Source organism: Pan troglodytes, chromosome 10, assembly GCF_028858775.2.
Source record: "Pan troglodytes isolate AG18354 chromosome 10, NHGRI_mPanTro3-v2.0_pri, whole genome shotgun sequence".
NCBI classification, from domain to species: Eukaryota; Metazoa; Chordata; class Mammalia; order Primates; family Hominidae; genus Pan; species Pan troglodytes.
In genome coordinates, this window is record NC_072408.2 from 19,811,399 (window position 1) to 19,836,389 (window position 24,991).

At 41.4% G+C, this 24,991-nt stretch overlaps 1 protein-coding gene across 7 annotated transcripts in view; it reads right to left on the reverse strand.

Moving 5' to 3' along the window:
* Positions 1 to 255: 255 nt before the first annotated feature.
* The window catches only part of GPR19 (G protein-coupled receptor 19), a 48,594-nt gene continuing 23,858 nt past the window's right edge, over positions 256 to 24,991 (reverse strand). For 4 of the 7 annotated variants that reach the window (XM_016922989.4, XM_063785457.1, XM_003313500.7 and 1 more), the window contains 2 exons: positions 23,474 to 23,630; positions 256 to 1,586 (listed from right to left, as the gene is read on the reverse strand). In XM_016922989.4, the coding sequence (XP_016778478.1) occupies positions 317 to 1,564 (1,248 nt within the window). In that variant the 5' untranslated portion in view covers positions 1,565 to 1,586; positions 23,474 to 23,630 and the 3' untranslated portion in view covers positions 256 to 316. Of the gene's footprint in view, positions 1,587 to 5,377; positions 5,868 to 23,473; positions 23,631 to 24,991 lie in introns of all 7 variants that reach the window. The other 3 variants (XM_054664089.2, XM_063785459.1, XM_063785458.1) reach the window with 2 other exon arrangements.

The following is a 24,991-nucleotide window of genomic DNA, read 5'->3' on the forward strand; positions in this document are numbered from 1 at the left end:
AAGACTGTGTGTATGGCTTAGGTTTATGTTTTTGAACCAACAGTAAATAGTAAGAAAGCATTTTCTTTTTTATGCATGTAACTAATATATTAATAGTAAAAGGACTGTTGGCTATAGTTCAAAGTGAACGTTTTTCCTAAAACATAAAAAGCAAGTAAAATAAAACCCACAAAAACTACAGTAAACAAATGAATGCATTTTACAAAATAAAACATTTCCCTTGGAAAGTTGAGTGAAAACAAATATGTAAATAGCTTCTGTTTTTATAGTTAAAGCTTTTTAATCTCTGGTGCATAACAATTGAAAGAATGAGAACTTAGACAAAAGTATTTGGTGGATTTGAGTTAATGGGCCAAGCAAGCTTTTTTTCCTTGGCTTCTCTGTCAAATGAGTCATAGATCGAGTCTTTGGTAATAGTTTTGGCCATGGAAGGGATTTCTGAAATGCCAACGTAGTTTTTTTTGGCCATCCTTGAACTGGTTGTGATAGTATAGGCATTGCTTCGGTAACATTTCATAGAGGACATGCAAAAAGTCTCTTTCATCCCTCTCCGAAAATTGGCATTATAAATTGAATACAGAGTAGGTTTAGAGGCTGAAGAACTAAAGGATATCCATGTGATAGCTGTGAAAACAAGGGAACTTTTCTTATAGTCTTGTTCATGGGGGTGCCATAGCTGAGCTACATGAAAAGGCAGCCAGGAGAGCAAAAACAACAGATTTAAAATGAGGAACATCTTGATAGTTTTCACTTTTGTCCGAGGGACAATGTTCATGGTCCTCCTCACTGTTCGGCCATCTGTGCCTATTCTCCAAATATATTTTATGACCTTTTGGTAAAATAAAATTATGAGGACAGATGGAATCACAAAGCCCACCAAGAAGTGGATGACAGTGTAGGCAGTGCCTTCCCAAGAGGAAGGGAGGAAATAGTTACAATGACCATCCCAGTTGGAGCCATAGAAAAAGAGCACAGGGGTCACAAAGGCTGCATCAAAGATCCACGATGCCGCAATCATTTTCTTGGCTTTTTCTCTGGACACCTTGAAGCTCAGAGGATAGACGATTGTGTAGAACCGGTCTATGCAGATGGAGAGGAGAACGTACATCTGGACACCTGGAGTGAGATACTGAAAATATCGCACAACCTTGCACATGGCACTACCAAGCGCCCACCTTCCAGTGGTGAACTGCAGCAGGGCGAAAGGCGTGCTGGCAATGCTGATGAGAAGGTCAGCACACGCCATGGAGACCACAAAGTAGTTGGTGGTAGACTGAGTCCTCCTACTCCTATGGATGACCAAACAAACCAGGGAATTGCCGAAGATAGAAAACAACCACAGAATCCCAAAGAAGATGCTGGCTGTGGCCACTTCCCCGGGTTTCAGCACATAGTGAAGGTCTGTTTGGTTGCTCATCCAACTGTGCTCCTCACTTAATTCCATCAGGTATTGGCTTGGCAGAGGTGTGGCTGTTTCAGTGCAGCTGCGGTTTTGGAGGGGCACCAGAAGTGTAGGAATAATCAAATGTGGCTTGCTGTTATCCATTCTGTGAGCAAAAACCATATTCACTTTTTTTCTCTTAATTCTGGATGGGGAAAAGAAGAATGAGGCCTCCTGTTAAAAAGGTGTCATACAGATTGGTTATGATTACTCAGGCTAACGATCTTATTTGACATTTAGATTGATTGTCATTTGTCTTTGTGTAGGACTTGAGCGTTGGCAGGAAAACATAACTACTATCCAGAAAAAATTCTGGCCCCCACTTTGTTTTCATTTTAGGAGCTGTTTCAGCAGATCTCAGCTCAGGCTCTCTCTGGCCTCACCTTCTCTTGACCCTTAGTCATACTGAGCTCCCCTCCTACACATATCCTTGTTCCCTTCACTCATCAGGGATCACAGAAGATTAGGGATCTCAAATCTGGCTCATGGTAAGGGTGTTACCACCAACTGAAGATCTGCTGGAATTCTGGGCAAGCATGTGAGAAGTTCCTAATTGTCCTAAGGTTGCAAAAGAGGAAAGCTTGGGCAGATGAAAACACACAGATTTTGACTATGGAAGTAGCTAACAGCAGTCCGTGAATGTAGACTGGCTAGCTACTGGGAAGGGTGCTGTCCTTACTTAGTGTAGATTTTCCATCACAGAAGGATTATGGTAACACATGGAGCAGTCAACACTGCTACATGAGCCAGAAATAGCTCCTAATTTAATGACATCTGAAAATAGCTTGCTTTTTCTAAAAGACGATACAGTTCATGCACTAATAGCTTGCCACCTACCAGTGACATATATTTTGATGCTATTCTGTTGTTATTGTTTCATAAAATACTGACTGAAGAACATACAAGATGTCCTCTAAGAAATGTAACCAGGTTACGGGAGACCTTATGGCAGTCAGGTGATTAAAAACAACAAAAAAATGTAACTGTTAGCTAAGCACAGTGGGGAACACCTATAGTCCCAGCTACTCAGAAGGCTGAAGCAGGAGGATCAGTTGGTCCAGAAGTTTGAATCCAGCCTGGGCAACATAGCAAGACCCTATCTCAAAAAAAAAAAAAGTAACTTAAAATTACTAAGCACTTTTTAAAAGCTTATAAAGCTTACAAATCTTAGATACAAAAGAATATTTTAAAGTTTAGCCTTTATTTTGTACTTTTTGTATTACTCAGTGAGAAAAAAGTCACACTGTTTAAATAGGCAAAAAGATTAAATAGTTGTGGGTCATTCAATTAAAATTGAGGTGATTTTGCTCACAGATTATAAAGGCTTAATTTGGTCTGAATCCAGGAAACAAAAAGAGAAACAGTAGCAATTTAATCCATAATAACCATAATAATTATGGTTATTAAGGTAAGATAAGGATAAACATTAATATTTTCAAAAATGTGCCCACTAAAAGTAAAAGCCCATGTGGGGTTACAGCCACCATTTTGCTGAGATTCCATCTGGCCTGTGGCACAAGGGGATGTGGCTCCATAACAGGCTTTTCTAGTAGTCACTAGTTTCTTTCCTGGTGGGCTCCTGTGTCTGCACCTCACAAAGAAACATTTCTCAAGTGACAGTCAGGATTAAATAATAGTTCATAATGAAAGAACGGTTCTTAACGACTAATATTTTCTTTTTTTTGAGACAGAGTCTCGCTCCATCCCCCGGGCTGGTGTGCAGTGGCGCGATCTCTGCTCAATGCAACCTCCACCTCCCAGGTTCAATTCTTGTGTCTCAGCCTCTCGAGTAGTTGGGACTAGAGGCGCGTGCCACCATGCCTGGCTAATTTTTGTATTTTTAGTAGAGACCGGGTTTCCCCATGTTGGCCAGGCTGGTCTTGAACTCCTGACCTCAAGTGATTCGCCTGCCTTGGCCTCCCAAAGTGCTGGGATTACGGGTGTAGCAATTGCGCCCAGCCCTCATTTTTTCTTTGAGGGATTTTTGTACTCATTTGTGGTAGAGAAAGAAGTGTTAATATATATAATCTTCACCAAAAAGCTATATTCAATACAAGTCTAGTGCTCAAGGCAATATACTCAATGCCTGTTCTATATTATCTTTAGGCTTTTTTGTCCATGAGGCAACCTTACTTAAGAAAGCTTAAGTAAGATAATTAAAATTTTAAAAATTAAAAAAAATTTTTTTTTGCTCACCACACAGAAAGCAAAAATAATTAAACATTTTGACTACTAAAAGATCTTTAAGCATGCTGGGAAAATGATAGCCAATGGTAAGAATAGCAACCATACACTTTCCATATAAGAAATCAGGGCCAGGCACGGTGGCTCATGCCTGTAATCCGAGCACTTTGGGAGGTCAAGGCGGGCAAATCACGAGGTCAGGAGATCGAGACTATCCTGGCTAACACAGTGAAACCCCGTCTCTACTAAAAATACAAAAGATTAGCCGGGCGTGGTGGCAGGCGCCTGTGGTCCCAGCTACTCGGGAGGCTGAGGCAGGAGAATCGCTTGAACCCGGGAGGCGGAGGTTGCAGTGAGCCGAGATCGCGCCACTGCACTCCAGGCTGGGCGACGGGGTGAGACGCCATCTCAAAAAAAAAAAAAAAAAAAAAAAAGAGAAAGAAATCAGGACATAAGATCTAAAATTAGCATTGTCCTAGAAAATCTGGACTGCACCCTCATACATATAAGATTGAAATCATCTTTTCGCCTTCATGTGTGTAAAACCTATTAAACTTTTTTAAAAAACTGTTAAGATTTAAAGTTTAAAAATAAACTAAAACAGACAATTTCCCCAGACAGAAAACTGTTCTAACTTTTCTGGGATGCCTGTGGCCTGAATAAAACAGGAGTCCACACAGGCACTTTTCCTTAATGCACATACTTGAAAACTTGTGAACTTCCTTCTGTTTCTTTCTTCCTCTAACAACAAAACTCTGCAAATGAAACTCAAGCTCACCGCTTTAACTAAAGCCCGGAGGCGGGGGACCCTTCCATCATTTCCTCCAGCTGCTTTACACCCATGAGTCTGTCTGCCCATTTCCCCAGCCCAACCACTTGGAAGCAGAGGATCCCAATGCTCAGAAACAGGACGAGGGAGCCCGAGGAGTTCCTGAGTCTAGGTCTCCCCTGCTGGTGGCATGAGTTCTCACTCCAGCTAAAATCGCTGCAGTTCTGAATATTCATTCAATAAGCCGAGAAACTGGGCTAGGTATTAAGAAAACAAAAATCGGCCGAGCGCGGTGGCTCACGCCTGTAATCCCAGCACTTTGGGAGGCCGAGGCGGGGGGATCACAAGGTCAGGAGATCGAGACCATCCTGGCTAACACAGTGAAACTCCGTCCAACTAAAAATACAAAAAATTAGCCCGGCATGGTGGTGGGCGCCTGTGGTCCCAGCTATCCAGGAGGCTGAGGCAGGAGAATGGCGTGAGCCCGGGAGGCGGAGCTTGCAGTGAGCCGAGATTGCGCCACTGCACTCCAGCCTGGGGCACAAAGCCAGACTCCGTCTCAAAAAAAAAAAAACAAAAAACAAAAAAACACAAAGATACGTAAGGCCCATAAAATAAGCAGTGTGCCATATTATAACTCAATTTGATAATAATTATAATTCACTGCTAAGAACAGAACTTTGTACAAGGAGCTAAGACAGACAAAAATAGGGACCCAGTTTTGCCCGGGTAAGGGGAAGAAAAGGAAAGGCTTCACAGAAGAGGGAAAGTTTGAGCTGGGAGCTTAGAGGATGAATAGGACTTCTTCAGGAAGACAAGTGAATAAAACATTCCAGGGGAGAGAGATAGCATGTGGATTGAATTTTGGGGTCATTTTTCTGGGTTGATCTTTTTTGGGGCCCTTTTCCCCTCAGAAACATAGTTTCCTTCAGACCATGCCTCCCAGAGTATATAGTTTCTAAATGCCCTACAATCAAACTGACCTAAATTTTTCCCCTGGTTACAATGAGAGGTTATATTTGCTGCATTCATGGGCAGAAATGCGGTCAGACAGTGGATAAGAATATTAGCATATCCAGAATGGTTGTGGTACCCTTGCTCATACAGCATCTTGTTAGTCCTTTACTGCAGCATTTTCCAAGTTTGTTTTTCTCTAGCTTAGCAATACAGTAGATTGGAGTCTTCCAGGCAGCCTAAAGAAATATTGATGCCTGAGTCCCAGCTTCAGGGATTTTAATTTAATTGCTCTGGAGTGCAGCCTGGGTGTCGGATGTTTCAAAGTTCCCAGGTGATCCTGAGTGTAGCCAAGATTAAGATCTCTGCTTTAGAAATACCTCCATGTTTCTGTCTTCTCCAATAAACTGTGGACTCCAGTAGGGAGATGGGGATGTTATTCTTTTTCTCCATGCTCTACAGCTTCCACTGAAGTTCTTTACATTAATAATTGCTTATTAGATGTTTACTAAATTGGATCTGTAAGGACAGAGAACTGAAATAAATGACTCTTACTCTATGTGCCTCTGCTAGGAGAATTAAATGCAGATAGAAAATCACTATATATTCTCAGAGAGTTAAAATATTGGGGATTATGGTGATAGGGGAAAACATGACTCCTGATAAAAGCAGGGCAGGTGAAACTGAAGCTACCAGGTCAACTGCTGTATGAAACAGATATCTCATCTAAGGGAAAGCCAAGGTAATTTAGGTGTCCTCAGACAGGTTCTTGCACTTTCCTCCCAGAAAAAAGGTCTGCCATATGATAACTAAATTCTAGGGTCCCAAAGTAAAGTTTCAGAAAGGCTTCCCCTGCTCCATTAATTTAGATAAAAATATATCTTCAAGGGGGTGTTTCTGAAATATAAGATCTGGTTAATTAGTAATTCTGTTCAGAGCCGTCCATATGCAGTAATTTTAGGAGTGACAAGAAAGGCTTCTTCACCTCTTTCCTGTTCGACCTATCTCTTCCCAGCCAGTTCTGAGACTACCATTTGACATACTCCCTTGGCTGAGGTATTGAAGGTCCTTATTTATCTCTACCTATATATGATCTAAAAGAGGAATCATTCATTTATCCTATTATCTACTTCTCATCCATCCAAGCTTTAAGATTAATACACGAGTGGGGAAAATGGTAGATGGGTTGTCATAGCACAGAACTGGGGGCCAGGCATGGTGGCTCATACCTGTAACCCTAGCACTTTGGGAGGCTGAGGCAGGCGGATCACCTGAGGTCAGGAGTTCAAGACCAGCCTGGCCAATACGGCAAAACCCCGTCTCTACTAAAAATACATAAATTAGCCAGGCGTGGTGGCATGTGCCTGTAGTCCCAGCTACATGGGAGGCTGAGGCAGGAGAATTGCTTGAACCCAGGAGGTGGAGGTTGCAATGAGCCGAGATCATGCCACTGCACTCCAGCCTGGGTGAGAGTGAGACTCTGCATCTCAATTAAAAAAAAAAAAAGAACTGGGGACTGGTTACCCCTTTAATGATGGGATCTTGGGGCACCTGGGAGGAGAATGTACCCTATCACTTTGCTTTGTAATTTTTATTTTGCATGTTTGTCTCCCCCATTAGGTTATGAGTTCCTTGAGGATAAGGACTATGTCTTTACTTCTATATCCCTGGGGCACATAGCTATTAAAAAAGGTTTAATGAATATATGAATGGGTGGATATGTTAGTAAAAATTATCCAATACTTGAAAATAAGGCAAAAAAGGACATATCCTCTTAAGATCTTGCTGGGACATTCTTAAATGGGCCTCTCTCTCTGGGAGAATGTACCTGTGCTTGACTTTGCTATTTAATATTTGACTAGAGCTGAGACATTGTGAAGATATTGATATGTTAACTTGTAGATTTCTTTCTAGCAGAAAATAATAACCCCAAAGGTTATGGACTTACTGCCCTCTAGGACATTAGCCAGTTTAGCGTTTACCTAGCAATCTTATGCTGAAATTCTTTTAAAAAAATGCCTATAAAGATGCATTCTTCAAATGCTCTTGGAACCAGCTTTATTATCTCATTGGTTCCTTCGGTATTATGTTAATAAATCTTTAACATATGTTCATCCAATATTTGTAAAAGTCATGATTCTAACTTTTTAAAAATCATACTTTGTTGGATGGAATGGATGGATGAATGACTGGAAGCTAATAAGAGGGAGCGGAGGACCACAGAGAGGAATGGGGCATGGATGACAAACTTTGCTTCACAATTCTGCATCAACTGTTGGATAGGTTTTTTAGTTAGTCTATTTTTTAAGTCTACAAATACCCTAACAACTAACTTTTTGTCCTCTTGAGATTATAAAGATTCACAAACATTCTCACAAGGTATAAAGATCATTTTTATTTCTTGAGATTTGTTTAAAAATTTAATGTCAAACAAGAATTTTTATAATATTGATTTTTTACATGATTTGGTTGAAAAAAAAAACAGAAACATTTTCTGTAGAATGGGAAGTACCTGCTGGACCTACATGGATACATATGGGTATTTACTAACGAGCAGTAAGATTACAATCATGACAGTAGTTATAGCATTAATACTACCAAGAGTTAATACTTATTTTTGTGCTTACTATGTGCCAGGCACTTTATATGTGTAACCCCTCAAAGTAGGTAAAATTACTGGCCTTGTTTTACAAATGAAAAAAAACTGAAGTTCTTCCCCAAAGTCATACCGTTGGAAAGTGGTCACTCCAAAGCCCTTGCTCTTAACTACCATCAGGGTTTCCTGACCAGTGAGACCACAGAGGGCTGGATCTGAATTCAGAGAGTCAAATTGGCTGTACATGGGTAAGTCTTTCTTGACTATTCATTCAAAGAGAGGAATACAAAGTTATTCCCTATAGCCTCTTGCCTACCCACAGATACCTCTGTTCAATATGCTAGCTCAGAAATATGTGACATAGTGAACAGTTTTAAAAAATGATCACTCCCACAACGCACTGCACAGAAGCTTAGCATCAAAAGTGCGCCAGACATGCTGGCCTGGAGAAATAGCCTTTCTTCAGAATAAAGAATGTGAGAGTATTGGCATTTCAACATGCTGCATAATTAACTGTTGCCTTTAAACAGAATGAAAGCAGAATTCTAGACTTCAATTTGAATTGAAGTGAGGAAAAAATTTGATCAATTGTATTATCCCAAGTAGGAAATTATCTTTTAAAATTTTAGTTGTTTAAATTCAAGAAATACCACGGTACGGAGATTTTAAGGTAAACCCTTCATTGTTGTGTAGGCTTGATTTGTTTACATGTGAAAATGAGAAATGCCTGTAACACTGGTGGGCTGGGACTGGCTTACATAGGGAGCCCTGAGCCAACTGTATATACATTTCTTCCCAACTCCAGGCTCAAAGACATCATGTTGGCATCATGAAGCAGCCATGGTAGGAGTATGGCAAACACCAAAAATTGAAGTTTTGTTTTTTTCCCCCTCTGCAGAGCCAGTTGTTAAACATTTACCCGCACACCACTTCCAGTAGGGCAGGGCTTTCAGGGCAGCCTACCCTAAGTGCTGAACTTACACACATTGCTGAACTTAAAAATGGCTCAGGAGGCCACACAAGCTCTTCTGAAGCTTCCTAACTGACTCTCTTGCTATGTGGCCTTGAGATAAGACTCTGGTGTATGTGTGCTTGTGTGTGTTTTATAGAGATGAGGTCTTGCTATGTTGTCCAGGCTGGTCTTGAACTCCTGGGCTCAAGCAATCCTCCTGCCTTGGCCTCCCGAAGTGCTGGGATTATAGGTGTGAACCACCATGCCTAGCTGAGATAAGACTGATATGAACATTAGGTGATTTATAAAACTACATAAGGCTAGGTAGCCACCACCATGACTGTGTGGGGTAACAGGAAAATCAGAGAGGGTGAGACATGTTCTTACAATGTCGACTCAGATGAGGTTGCTAGATAAAATACAGGATGCCCAGGTAAATGTGAATTTCAGATAAATAACAAATACTTTTTTAGTAAAAGTATGTCCCATGCAATATCCCATGCAACATTTTACTGGTGTCCTGTATTTTCATTTGTTAAATCTGGCAAACCTACACCCAGAATGTAATCTTCTGCTAAAAAAATCTCATGTTTTAAATCTCACAGTGTAGGCATACTGCAAAGTGGATACGTATGTAGGCTTTGAAGTCAGTTGCATCCTATTCCTGTCACTCACTCACTAGCTGGGTGACCTTGAGCAAGTTACCTAACCCTCTTGAGCTCCAGTTTTCTTCTGTAAAATGAAGATAGTCAGTTCCTATCTCATTTGATTATTATAACTAGATGAGAGAATATACACAGGACTTAGATGAGTTAATACATGTGCATCTGCCTGGTATGAGGAAAACAACAGGTGTTATTTTTATATACAGTTCTACAAAACACCTAGTTCTGTGTCTAGAACAAAGCAAGTGCTTCAAAAATTAGTCTTTTAAACCATATGACAAACAAATTTTAGTAACCATATTACACATCACATACTATAGTAATAATACTAACATTGGTCACATAATTTAGCTTTGTCAAGGGTAAATGGCTTTTGTGAAGAGGCCTGGGTACCTAATCATCATTTACAACAATGTTTTTAAGGGGGAAATCATTGAGGCCAAATAAATAAACACATTTTCTCCAAGTTGGGGATGATTTTATGTGACATGTTGTCCAGATCAAACTTTTTAAGGTATCCTACATCAAAATACATAATACAACTGGATTGAATACGCCTTTTTCAAAAGCCCATAGAATCCATTCTGCTTAAATTATTTCCATTAGAGGCTGGGCGTGTAATCTCAGCACTTTGGGAGGCCGAGGTGGGCAGATCATCTGAGGTCAGGTGTTCAAGACCAGACAGGCCAACATGGTGAAACCCCATCTCTACTAAAAATACAAAAAAAAAAAAAAAAAAAATTAGCCGGGTGTGGCGGCTGGTGCCTGTAATCCCAGCTACTAGGGAGGCTGAGGCAGGAGAATTGCTTGAACCAGGGAGGCAGAGGTTGCAGTGAGCTGAGATTACACCACTGCACTCCAACCCAGACAACACAGTGAGACTCCCTCTCAAAAAAAAAAAAATTATTTCCATTAGATATTTTAAATAATTGCAAAAGAACCTCACACCAATGAAAACAGAGCTTCTTTCCACCACCTGAAACTCCTGGTGCCACAAGCTTATAGGCCTGGAATTTTCTCTACTGGTCTTTTTCCTTTCCTCCTTTTATATAATATATAAAAGTATTCCTCCATAATAATCCAGCTCTGTACCTTTCAAACTGTTTCCTAACTGGCATCAAGCAGTTTCAGACTGGGTATATTTTCTTTTTGTTTGGAAACTCGATATGCTTTCATGGGAACATAATTTTTTTTTAAACAGAGATGTTTTCAAAACAGCTTCTTCTAACTTCACAAAATAGCTTAAAACAACCATGAACATTCCTGGCTCAGAAATTCTGCCTATGTAGATTTAAGGGACTATTACTCTCCTATCACATTTGCCTCTTTCTTTACCCTTCACATGAATTCAAAAAATCAGCCTCTCTCACAATTACAGCATCATCCTTTAAAGTCAAGATCCCTATTAAAATATAAATGTTTCTTAAAGACCAGTTGTACATTTTTTTCAGTTTTATATTTTATCAGTAGAGTAGTGATTTCTGAGACCCATTCATTCTATCTCTGAAATCTACGATTAGTGAAAATGAAAACAGAAGAGATGCCAAAAGCAAAAGCCGTGAGGACCATCAGTAACTGAGAGAATTAAGATGGGGTGTCATTATGAGAAGGGCCGGGTGAAGGGTGAAAGGTGAAGTTGAAGAAGATAAACTTCACCTCCTTGACAGTTTTGTGAAGGAATGGATAACCACTGGGTAGCTACCCTACCCAAAGGAATAAAACAGAAAGGAGCCTGAGCTTTACCCCACATGAAGGTTTAAGTTGTCCACAGGCTGCAGTCCTCCCCTAATGCCTTGTAAGCAATGTTGCATGAAAAAAATGTTAGGTCATGTTGGCATCTCTTTGAGGGCCCCCACGGATGTATAAAGAATACTATCTAATATTTCTCTTCCCAACTGCTGCTTAGTAGCTTAGTAGAGTTCCATGTATACAGGACACAGCTGCAGGTTTAATACTGAACTTCCCTACCTCCCTACATTCACACAAAATCTGTAAAGTAAGATACAATGTAAAAAAAAGAGTGCAAAAAAATTTCACCCTGGCGGGGTGTGGTGACTCATGCCTATAATCCCAGCACTTTGGGAAGCCGAGGTGGGTGAATCACTTGAGGTTAGGAGTTTGAGACCAGCCTGGCCAACACGGTGAAACCTCATCTCTACTAAAAATACACAAATTAGCCAGACGTGATGGTGGGTGCCTGTAATCCCAGTTGTTCGGGAGGCTGAGGCAGGAGAATTGCTTGAACCCCGGAGGCGGAGGTTGCAGTGAGCCAAGATTGTACTACTGCACTCCAGCCTGGGTAACAGAACAAGACTCCATCTCAAAAAAAAAAAAAAAAAATTCACCCTAAGAAATGACCATTTTGTTATGATGGCATATGCAAAATAGTCTTCAATCATAACATTTATCCATTTTTTAAAAAGATCACTTAGTGTGGCCAGAGTTGTGTTCATTGCTGGGGACACAGACATTATAATAACTAGACAGACAAGATCCCTGTTTTTATGGAGCTTACTTCTAACATGGGAAACAAATAATAAACAGCTAAACAAATAAAAATGTCAATAATTCAGAAATGATTAGGGCTATGTAGAAAAAGAAAACAGAATGAGGGATCAAGAATTGATGGGAAATGGAATGGCAGATGGCTGGTTAGCTGGTTACCCAGTGACCATTCCCAACTCCTCCCTCTCCTGCCTCTTAAGAGGCTAAAAAGGTAAGATAATAATTTCCCCACCATCCCTTTCTGCTAGGTGTGGTCACATCAATATAATCGTCTTCTGGCCAGAGACAAGAGAAAGTCTCCTGGCAGGGTGTTGGGAGGTTCTTGGAAAAGTGTTTCTTCCTTGATAAAAGGAAAGAGGTGTGTAGTGAGTATTCTCATGGGCCTGACTGCCTCTCTGCTTCTTGCCACTGTAAACTGTCACATGAAGATGTCAGGGCACTGGGTGGTATCTTCTGAGGTCAGGGGAAGTCCTGAGACTCACTGGGACATAGTACCCTGACACTGTGGTGCTGCTAGGACACTCACCTCCAGACTTACTAAGTAAGCAAACAATGTCTTTATGGCTTAAGCCACTTTGAGTTTTGTTACTCATCTCTGAAAGCACCCTGGCTGAAACAGGGTCTGGTTTTAGATGGAGTGGTTAGAGAAAGGTTCTCTGAAGAGGTTATATGGCAGCTGAAACCCCAGCGACAGGAAGCCCGCCATAACATTCAGGCAGAAGAAATGATGAGTGCAAAGACCCTGGTGTAGGAATGAGCTTGTTATGTGGCTACAGCATATGAATACCAAAGAAAATGATACCTGATATAACCGGAAAGGTGGGCAAAGGTAGGATCACACGGGGCATTGTAGGGCATGGTTTTAGTCTATTGAAGGAAAATTCATCGCAGGTTTCAGGCAAAGGAGTGAAATGAATATGACATTTTTTTTAACCCCCTCACGCAGATTTATGTTTTAAAAATACAACTTTAGTTGCTGTGTAGGTGGCCAAGCATAGAAGCAGGGAGAATAGTTAACAGGCTATTACACCCAGCACTTTGGGAGGCTGAGGCAGGTGGATCACTTGAGGTCAGGAGTTCGAGACCAGCCTGGCCAACATGGCAAAATCCTGTCTGTACTAAATATATAAAAATTAGCCCAGCATGGTGGTGAGTGCCTGTAATCCCAGCTACTCGAAAGGCTGAGGCAGGAGAATCACTTGAACCTGGGAGGCGGAGGTTGCAGTGAGCCGAGATTGCACCACTGCACTCCAACCTGGGCGACAGCCAGACTTTGTCTCAAAAAAAAAAAAAAAAAAAAAAGGCTATTACAACCTGGGCAACATAGTCAGACCCTATCTCTACCAAAAAAAAAAAAAAAAAAAGTAAAAATTTGCTGGTTGTGGTGGGAGGCTCCCAGCTACTTGGGAGGCTGAGGCAGGAGAACTGCTTGAGCCTAGAAGGTTGAGGCTGCAGTAAGCTGTGATGCTGTGATCACACCACTGCTGATGATGGTGGCTTAGACCAGGGTGATGGCAGTGTAGGTGGAGAAAAGTAGATGAATATTGAAAATATTATGGAGACAGAGCCAACAAGATTAGTTTATATGTGATGAGGTTAGGGAATGGGGATGACCCCTAGTTTTGAGAGCCTGAGAGCGAGAGAGAAAAAGTTTAGGGAGCTTGAAATCAGTAATACTACTATACACAAGTTAAATTCCCACTAGATATCCATGTAGAGATATCAGTTGGCTATTGAATATGTACATTTGGAAAAATCTCTTTTGAAAACCTGTGCCCATTTGAATCAATTCATTCATCACTCCATAAATATACACTAAGATCATACTACACTCCAGAATGTACTATGTTAATAATTAGATATACAATGGTAAACCAAACTGTATCCCTACCCTCATGAAGATCTAGTATAATTAGTTGTAGAGGGGTAGAGAGTAGTAAACAGATAAGAAGAAATGAATGTATTAAGTTGTAGTAAGTCCAATGAAAGAAGAGTAGGCTGCTATAAGAGAGCATGGTGAGGACCCTCCCCTGGGCTGGGGTCAGGGAGGCAATGGAAGCAGCAGCAGAGATGATGAAGAATGGCTCATCTAAGGTAGACTCTCCAGGACCCCTGCTGCTGACAGATGACAAGAGAGTCTAGCCAACATGCCGCCTTGGGTCCCAGCCATGTTCCAGGTCCTTAACAATGTTCTAGGCTCCTTGAGGCCTGGACTTAGGACTGTTGTGATAGTCTGTTGTCCTGGAAGCAATTCAGAGGTTCTTTATAGACAAAAGAACCTAAATTATCACGTGGGGAGCAGGTTAGAGAGAAAGAGGGATAAGTGGAGCCGAGAGGAACAAAGTATCCCCATAGATTTTGTTCTGTGTAAGAACCCCAGGACCTAGGAAGGGGAAGAGAGTCTCAGTAATGTTTGCCATTGATGTTCCCATCAGCCTGGTAGGATAGAGCCTTGTCATTATTTAAAGGAAATAATGTGAGTAGTAGGCAGAATGGTTCCCCAAAGATATCCATGCCCTAATCCCTGGAACCTATGAATTTTTTTTGTTATATAGCAAAAGGGATTCTGCATAATAATTAAGGTTATGAACCTTAAAGTGGGGAGATTATCCTGGATTATCCAGGTAGGCCCAATCTAAGCACATGAGCCCTTAAATGCAGGGAACTTTCTCTGGCAGCAGCAGGAGAAGTCAGAGAGACTCCAAGCATGAGAAAGAATTGACATGCTATTGCAGGCTCTGAGATGCAGGGGCCCACATAGAGGGACCAGGATGAGGCCTCTAGGAGGTATGATGGCTCCCACCTGATAGCCATCAAGGAAATAGGATCTTAGTCTTACAACCACAAGGCACCGGATTCTGCCAACAACCTGACTGAGCCTGGAAGGGCAGTCAACCTCAGAGCCTCTAAAAAGGATCACAGTCCTGCTAAGATCTTGATTTTAGCCCTGGGAGACTAAGCAGAGAACTCAGCCAAACCCACCCAGACTTCTGATGTACAGAACTGTGAGATAATAAACAGTGTTATCTTAAGCCACTAAATTTGTGTTAACTTGTTACAGCAGCAATAGAAACTAATTCAATGTAGCATTTCTTATATAATTGAATTTGAGTACTAAAATTCATACCAGTCATTCTATCACCTTCTACTACCCTACTAGCACCTGAAATATTAGAAAACCAAAAATCTTAAAGAGTATAGTGCTTTCTACTTCACCTTACACATTGGGCTGGGGGCTAAGAAACCTGGGTTCTAATTCTGATTATAAGCACTGAACAAGTCAAGAGACCCCGGTCTTATTTTTTATTTCAGCATAAGGACCTTAAGTAAATCAATCTCCTTGAACCTCTGTTTCCATATCTACAATATGCATGAGTTGGCCTAGATGATTTCTAAGGTCATTTCAGCTCTATGAGCAAAAAGTGACAGGTGGACATTGTTATCTGAGATGAGCTAATTTAATTTATAACCCACCACTTTCATCTGGCAGGGAGCTCATCCTGAGAGTGCATTTTGATGGGAGGAGAGGGAAGTTGTTTAGGGCTGCTGGGGCCCAGCACTGAGAGTTTTTGATATCAAAGGTCAGTAGCATGGGTCTCCAAAGGAAAGATGAATTTTACCTAGGGTCCAGCCCAGCTTTCCACAGTAATTATCCTAGATGTGTCAACAACTTCTTACTGAAGATTCCTTGCAAGAAGTGGTCTGGTCAAAGAGGACCTGCCACCTGTGTTTGCTTTCCATTCTATCTAATACCAAACCTCTCAGAGAAGAGACACATTTCTAGAACCCCTGAGTGTCCTCTGTCAGTTTCTACATGTTTCTTCCCAGTATGAGGTCTTTCAAATTCTGAAGAAAACAATTTGGCCAAGGAATTTGCACCTCACTAAATTCAATTCACTACAGCAAACATTTTTTGAACACCTGCTGTGTGCTCATTGAGTTAGAGGGAACCAGTTGTTTTGGAGGTAAATGTTTGGTTTCATTTCTAAGTTCTGACTTCAGTATCAAGAGGCAAAGACTAGACTTATTAAAGTCAAAGCAAAGAACAACGAAGTAGTTGAGATTTACAGCTGTTTGAAAAGGAGGTGAAGGACTTGTTAAGAAGCGAGTATAAGCACTGAGCAGGAAGTTACTAAGCATTATTTCTAGGAGCATTCACCTTCTGTCTCACATCTTATTCACATCAACATTCCGGGTAAATTTTGATCTGTACCACTGTCCTCAATCAGGGTTTTCTAGAAAGCAACCTTCAAGTTTATGAAGCAGATGTTAATTTTTTTTTTTTTTTTTTTTTTTTGGAGACAGAGTCTCGTTCTATCTCCCAGGCTGGAGTGCAGTAGTGCGATCTTGGCTCACTGCAACCTCTGCCTCCTAGGTTGAAGCGATTCTCATGCCTCAGCCTCCCGAATAGCTGGGATTACAGGCATGTGCACCACGTGCAGCTAATTTTTGTATTTTTAGTAGACATGGAAAATGAAAAATGAAAGTCTTTCCACTTATATTTGTATATTTGCTCTATTATTTGAGAATTTTCAATTCTGCGTTACACCATGTTGGCCAGGTTGGTCTTGAACTCCTGGCCTCAAGTGATCCACCCGCCTTGGCCTCCCAAAGTGCTGGGATTACAGGCATGAGCCACTGCGCCTGGCCACAGATGTTAAATTTAATATCGCATTAACATGTATTTTTTCATGGACAAATTATGTGACTATATGAAAACATGGCTGAACATGTATTTTCATATATTTCACATGGATAATATATATATTCAGTATATTAGACAGTTTATAAATGATCATTTCTCAGTGCTTCTTAATTCAGTCCTCTCTGCATATCAGTAATGGTTGACTCAAATCACCTATGCTGGCTAGGCAGGGTGGCTCACGCCTGTAATCCCAGCACTTTGGGAGGCCGAGGCGAGTGGATCACCTGAGGTCAGGAATTCAAAACCAGCCTGACCAACATGGTGAAACCCCATCTCTACTAAAAATATAAAAATTAGCCGGGCGTGGTGGTGGGCGCCTGTAATCCCAACTACTCAGGAGGCTGAGGCAGGAGAATTGCTTGAACCTGGGAGGCGGAGGTTGCGGTGAGCCGAGATCGCGCCACTGCATTCCAGCCTGGGTGACAGAACGAGACTCTGTCTCAAAAAAAAAAAAAAAAAAAAAAATCACCTATGAAGCAATTTTCAACCTTTCTTCTTCAGAGACACATGACAAATGTGTTCATATGTGTGATATACCCCCATATATCCAGAATTATGTGCAATTCTAGGAGCTCGACCTGTAATTCCAACCCTTTAATCTCCATCTCAGAAATCATACTGAAAAAATATTGTTATGTATATATCCTTAAATTTATTCCAATTAATTTAAAAAACCAATGATTATTTATTAGTAAGCAGTTATTTGCAACATGCTCTGTTTAGGACATAGCAATATATTTTGACACCTTTGTTGATATGCACGGTCCTGATATGCCACAAGTATAACATGAAATCTAAATTCTTGAAGGCTAAGGTGCTTGGCACAGAGAACCAGAGAAAGGTAATAAGAGAGAAAAGTGCACTTATTCTCTCTGCTGGGCAACTGTGAGCTTATAACTAGTTCTCCAAGTCTACTAATAAGCATTTAATAAGAATCTACTAATGAGCACTTTTCTTGATCCATAAAGTCACTATTGACATTCCAGCAAAGTTTCACGGCCCGCACCCAAATTTGAAGATTTATTTCTCTCTTTGGATATAGAACAAAATAACTTTATGTACATTTTATTTCACTTTATTTTACTTTACTGGGTTGGTGCAAAAAAAATTGCAGTTTTCCCATGAAAAGTAATGGCAAAAACTGCAATTACTTTTGCACCAGCCTAATATTTTATTTTGAGACAGAGTCGCACTCTGTTACCAAGGCTGGAGTGCAGTGGTGTCATCTCAACTCACTACAGCCGCTGCCTCCTGGGTTGGAGAGATTCTTGTGCGTCAGCTTCATGTGTAACTGGAATTACAGGTGCACGCCACCACGCCCAGCTAATTTTTGTATTTTTTGTAGAGATGGGGTTTCGCCATGTTGCCCCGGCTGTTCTCAAACTCCCGACCTCGAGTGATCTGCCCACCTCAGCCTCCCAAAGTACTGGGATTATAGACATGAACCACCGTGTCTGGCTCTTTATGTGCATTTTAAATATGAAGAGGCTATATAATATGGTGGCTGAGAGCACAGGTTCTAGACTAGTGGTTCTCAATCAGAGATAATTCTGCCTCACAGTGAACATTTGGAAATGTCTAGAGACATTTTTAGTTGTCATATCTGGGAGAGGGAAGTGTTACTGACATCCGGTAGGTGGAAGCCAGGGATGCTGCTAAACATTCTACAATGGTTTGGGCACAGTGGCTCATGCTTGTAATCCCAGCACTTTCGGAGGCTGGGGTGGGAGCATCACTTGAAGCCAGAAGTTTAAGACAAGCCTGGGCAACATAGTGAGTCCCTGTCTCTATCAAAAAAAAAAAAAATTAGCCAGGCATGGTGGTGCATGCTTACAGTCCCAGCTCCTTGGAAGGTTGAGGTGGGACTATCATAGACCTAAAGGGAAAAAACTAACAAGCACAAGATAGGGTATGTTGGGCCCTAGGAGTTTGAACCTAGGAGTTTCAGGCTGCAGTGAGCCATGATTGTACTACTGCACTCGAGGTTGGGTGACAGAGTGAGACCTTGTCTCTGGAAAAAAAAAAGCCCAAAACACTACAATGACAAGGACATTCCCCGACCCCCACCACGACAAAGAATTATCTGGCCCCAAATGCCAATAGTGCTAAGGTTGAGAAAGCCTGCTCTAGAGTCAGCCTGCCTGGGGTTCAAGTCACTTATAATCTGTGTAGCTGTTGGTAAATTATTTTACATGTTTGTGCTTATTGGGTGTCTTCAACAATAAAATTAGAATAAATAATAACAATACTCACTTTATTGATTTTTTATGATAATAAAATAAATTACACAAGAAAGAAGCTAAGGACAATGTCTGGAACAAAGCAAGTGCTCAGCAAATATTTGCTTTTGCTTTCATTATATGCATTGAAAAAAAATTGAGAAGAAATACACCAACATTTTAACAGTGATTGTTTCTAGGTGGCAAGATCACAACTGATTTTTATTTTCATTATCCTTTTATACTGCTTTATATTTTCCAAATTTTCTAGAATGATATTTGTATTACTCTAATATCCAAAAACATGTTTTAAAAGAATGCAGATAAAAGAACTTTATTTGTGATATAGTAAAAAGAGCACAGAATTAAAAAGACCTGGATTCAGATCCTGACTCTACCTGCCGTCTGTGGACATTGAACAGGTAAGTTAATCTCTTTGAGCTTCAGTTTCCTCAGCTAAAATTGGGGCTAATAATGCATATCATAGAGAGTTGCTATGAGAATTAAACATGACAGACATGCAGTGTCTGGGAGAGTATACCGAATGAAAGGCTCCAGGAGATGACTGCTTTAAAGGTTTGGCCAAGGGAAAATGACTCCACAAACAGGGAAACATATTCATGATGGTAACTCCCCTTTTGCCTTTTATTTTTTGTTTTTTGAGACAGGGTCTTGCTTTGTCACCCAGGCTGGAGTGCAGTGGAGCGATCACCGCTCACTGCACCCTCAACCTCCCAGGCCCATGCAATCTTCCTACCTCCGTCTCCGGAGGACCTGGGACCGCAGGTGCGTGCCACCACACCCAGCTATTTTTGTAGATCTCCCTATGATTTTTTTTTTGAGACAGAGTCTTGCTCTGTCACCCAGGCTGGAGAGCAGTGGCACAATCTCGGCTCACTGCAACCTCCACCTCCTGGGTTCAAGCGATTCTCCTGCCTCAGCCTCCTAAGTAGCTGGGATTACAGGCACCTGCCAACATACCCAGCTAATTTTTGTATTTTTAGTAGAGATGGGGTTTCAGCATGTTGGCCAGGCTGGCCTAGAACTCCGGACCTTAAGTGTTCTGCCCCCCTCAGCCTCCCAAACAGCTGGGATTACAGGCGTGAGCAACCATGCCTGGCCTAAGGTCTCCCTATGTTTAGGCTGGTCTCAAATTCCTGGGCTCAAGCACTCCTCCCGCCTTAGCCTCCCAAAGTGCTGGGATTACAGGCGTGAGTTATGGCACTCAGCCTCCCTTTTTCTTTTTAAGCCATCCTCTCAGAGAGCACAACTCCCATGTCATCCAATTTTTTGCCTTGGCTGATGGAGAAGAAACTACATCCACACTCTGGTCCTTCTCTCTCCTCTCCCCTCCCTACATACACCCTAGGAAGGGATCTGATCATTCCCCTGGCAGGCCCTGACTCATTTGGCAGGGTTTACTTGCAGGCAAGCTGTTGTGTCTGAAAGGCAGGACCCAGGTATCACTTTCTCATAGTCTTTACCCATGCTCATTGTCCCTCTTCTTATTTCTGCTTTCACCCCTCACCTCTAGGTTGAAATCATACTTGGCAAGGCCTCTCCTCAAGGGGAAGCCTCTCCACTTTCTCTCCCTCTGTTCTATCCTCCCATTTAGCTGGTTGAGTAGGTTGCCCCCTTTTAGACTCCAGAGGGATGTGTAGGAAGCCCAGCTAGGCTTCCAGATCCATGCCTCATGTGTGTGCTAGCCCTGCTTATCTGAGAAGCCCTGCATGTGTGGGGGGCATGTAGCACTTGCCAGTTGGTTTGTGCTTCCGTCAGGGCTGTTGTCTCTTTTGTGCAGCTCGCTCAGCAGGTAATGCTTGAGGTGAGCAGCATGAGCTGGTAGAATTCAAGGACACACACTTTATCCACAACCCCTTAATGATTTAATTAGATGGAAAAATCATAGGTTATGTTTGTGTATATTATCAGGAAGGTGACTACTTTAAGCCTTACTATCTTGCTAACTTGAATTTAAATCCTGACCAAGCTTTCAAAATGCCCCAGGACAATCTTCTTCATTCAGGACAATCTTCTTCAATCATGCCATGGTTTGGGAAAGGTAGTCTGACCCTAACCCGCACTGATACTCAAGATCCCAGAGTTCCCTAGGAAATAGTCCTGCAGTCCTGTGAGCTTTCTATACAGAGTTCTAAGGACTGGGAGCCAGACTGGATTAGGAGAGAATTGCCTGAGGCAGGAGTTGACTTCTTAAGACATTCACTCTCAAACTGAATTAAACTGTTTCAACGCTGGGAGATGGAGCCACCCAAAACATCAGAGGAAAATAAGACTGTTAGGGGTGCTTCCATTGAGATATGAATGAAAATATCAGGAGAACTTCATTCTAAATATAAATAAAAATGTCAGGGGGATTGGTGATCTCCAGGAAATAATTTATGTATACTTTCTAAACTGTAATTTGTAGCTGCTCCAGGGCCAGCCTAACTATATAAACTTCAGGCATAATTTTGACTGTTGCCAAGTTCTTACTACACATGTGTCTCCTCACTGTCCTCTTATAAATACATGCAAAATAAAACAGGCATGGACTCCCAAATTGGCACCAGCAGAATATGTCATTGTTTTGAGTCTTCTCAGTCTTCATTCACAAGAGTATGTTGAGAGTTCACCATAAACCAGGCCTGGTGATAAGTGCTAGAAATCCAAAGAGGAAAGGATACCGTCCCTCAAGAAGCTCACTTCATGTGACTATAATAGCATCAAAGTGTTACTTGTTCCAGAAAAATGTAGATTTCAGCAGGGATCAAATGCTTAAGCTAAAAGACTAAAGTTCAGTATTGTAGGGGACACAATTATGTTTTAAAGTACTGCGCAATGAAACCCTGAAGGGAACTAGTAACTTTTCTTAGTTTTTCCATAGCTTATAGGAATCAGATCAGTCATCTTTTATTATCAAATGCCAGAAGGAAATCTACACAGATCAAAAAAAGGAAATCTTTATATCTCAGAAATTTCTAGCAGTTAAAAAAAGTTATTAGCAAATCTCCTCTTTTACCCTTAAAAACCTAAAATAATTTGCAAAAGATACCTATTCCCTTATTTTAAGGTATAATATCATTTTAAAAAATAAATCCAGTCAGTTTGATATTATAATTTATATACATAGTTTTAGAAGCTTTTAATCTATTTTATTTTGAGAACTAGGTAGGTGCTTTTAAAGAAAATATGCTTAGGCTGGCCTTGCTAGGTTCTAGGATGGAAGAGTGTTTCTACGTTCGATTTTTTTAAAAACCCATGATATAATTCTAAATTTCTTTTTTCTTGAGACATCAATTGGTCACCATAGTAACATAGCGTTTTACTACAGAAATCTATACAGCACAAGGGAAACAGAACAGCAATTACTTACTGGGTTACTTGGGGGTACAGAATGTGACTACAGGGATAATTTAAGATTAAATATAGATTTCTCTGGGGATCTGTTTTAGCAAAGCAAGCTGATTCAATCTTCTAGTAGCGTCAGCTGAACAAAATTTGAAGCCAAATTGACTGCTGACATCATTTGAAATAATATGAGCAGGCAAGCAGCATAGCTCAGTGGTTAAGAGCACAGGCTTTGGGGTCAAGTTTCATAGGTCCAAGTTCTGCTTCTACTGTTTGCTAGCTGTGTGACCTTGGGAAAGTTCCCTAACTTCTCTGTGCCTCTGTTTCTTCATCTCTAAAATGTGGGTAATAAAACCTTTCTCAAAGGGTTGTTATAAGGATTCAATGACTGTTTGTGCTTAGAACAGTGCCTTGCACATTAGAAAGAACTTTCTTAAGTATTTGTTAAATAAAGACAAAATAAAATTTAAAGGGGCTCCTCTCTTTGTGCTGAAAATAGTCAAAGACATGAAAATTTGAGTTCACGGCTGATTATTTTAGCCTGTAACTTTGGTAGATTCCTTTGAGAACTTCCCCAGGGTCTTGTTGCTAGCAATTCTACAAGATGTGAAATTCTGTGGCAGTCTACTGTCCTAAATCAGAGCTGGGAACAATCACAAGCACCCCTGGTTCCAGGAACATCAGAAGGAAGATGATCGCACAGCACAAAGGAACAGCACGCCTGCCCACTTCAGCTCCCCAAGCCACTGCCTCTGGGAACATGGGCATAGAATAAGCAGCTGAAAAGGGATGAAACAGCTTTTATTGCAGTGATGATGAAACCTAGTTGGTTTCGGTAATTTTTTTCCCCTCTTTCCAGGATTCAAGGGGAAAAAATCCTTTTCATCAATGAGTGCTTTGTTTCATTAATTATCACTATACACAATTTCCATCCAATTTTTCAACTGACACATACTCTGGTGAATTTTCATTTTACAGAACTACCTAGGCATATTTTCTGGACTGGTAACAAACCTAAAGCCTCTAACTGGCATCTAAGGCAGGACAAAATCTCCAAATTGCCTGGAAAAAAAGAAGGCATTATGTCCTCTGAGCCAAATTTCAGTCGCAATACCAAGGGATCCCTATCACATACCTTCATCCGGACTTGATTTCAGAGACGTTCTCTTTAGATCTTCTTGGTCAGGAATAGCCCTTGCATAGGAGTTTGGAGAATGCCATAAACCACCAGGAAAGCCTGGAAACACATTCATTTCTGTCCTCTGCCTTCCCCTTGGCTCACAGCCTGCTTCCTGTTAGGGAGACAAGATGACGCTGTGCAGGGTAGACTGTTAAACCATCTTCCCGCCCCCAGCCCCACTCTCTTGTTGCCCCTCCCTTCTCCTTTCCAAGGCTCTGGAATGTGTCACATGGGAAATGGATCATGTGGCTGAAGGGGAGAATGTGGCCATCTTCTCCCTCCCTTCCCCCACTTTTCCTTTCAGGAGCAAAGCAGCAGAAATCTCTGTCTTGATTGGCTCAGACCAAAAATCTCCATATGAAAAGGGGAAGATTCAATCACCCAAACCTCCTTCCTTCTCTGTTTTCTTTTTTTTCTATCTGAAGATTTATCTTGACCATTCAGAGTTGCTCAGTATGGGAGATAAATGATGCTTTCTTAACCTCAACCCCTCTCTTTCTTTCTTACAGTCAGTATCCTGACCTGGCAAGGTGTTCCTTAACCTCCCCTCTGGATCCCCCTTAGCACACATATGGGACAATGGAGCGTTCAGCACCACGGACAGCATTACACCCTCTTCAAGTGCTTGTTAAAGCCATTTGTCTATTTCACTCTCAAGTAAATAAAAATATTTTTTAAAATTTCCCTGAGGTCCTGTGCCTAAACATAAACCACACCATATGTTTAGGGCTCTGACTTCCCCTACTATCAGCTTACTGTTACCTTATAAACACAAACATAATTTTCAAATTTCCTTAAACCCAAAAGACCATCCCATACCTACCTCCCTGTCTCCATCCCATCACCCATCCTCACTCTTTAAATATGGTCTTTTTTTTTTTTTGTGGGGGGGAGGGAGATTCCTGTAACATAGTTTACTGCATGCCCAAATATCTATGCTTATGGGGAAAACCACAGAAACACATAGGAATTCTGGGGTGTACAAGTCTAGATGTCATTAGCCCCATCCCTAGGCCTCAGGCAGGGCTGAACTGGAGAGGCAGGGAGGGAGCCTGCTTGGAGCTGTTTTGTGCAGGGTCTATCCTGCTTTGCTGACGTCCTAGTTGCCATGGTGCTAGGTAACTGCTGAAGAGGATGATTTCTTTTAAAACCGGTCACCATGGGAGCCTGCTGACTAAAGAAAGGAAGAGGGAGAAGGACTGAATTGCTGAGGAGGGATTTAAACAGCATTCCCAGAGCCAAATTGGATTGCTGTCAGTCCTAAATCTTGAAAGGAATCTAGGAATTAGTATGGACACTGCAATAGTTACTCTCCCCATCCTCCACTGCTTCTTTCCTTAAAAATCTAGTTAGGTGCAACTGAATGAAAATTCCAGCTTCACAGATTGACCCTGAAGTGCCATCACAGGGTGGTGGAAAGAACTCAAGAAATCGATTTCTCCTCAGGTTAGAATATCTGACTTTTGGGAAGCC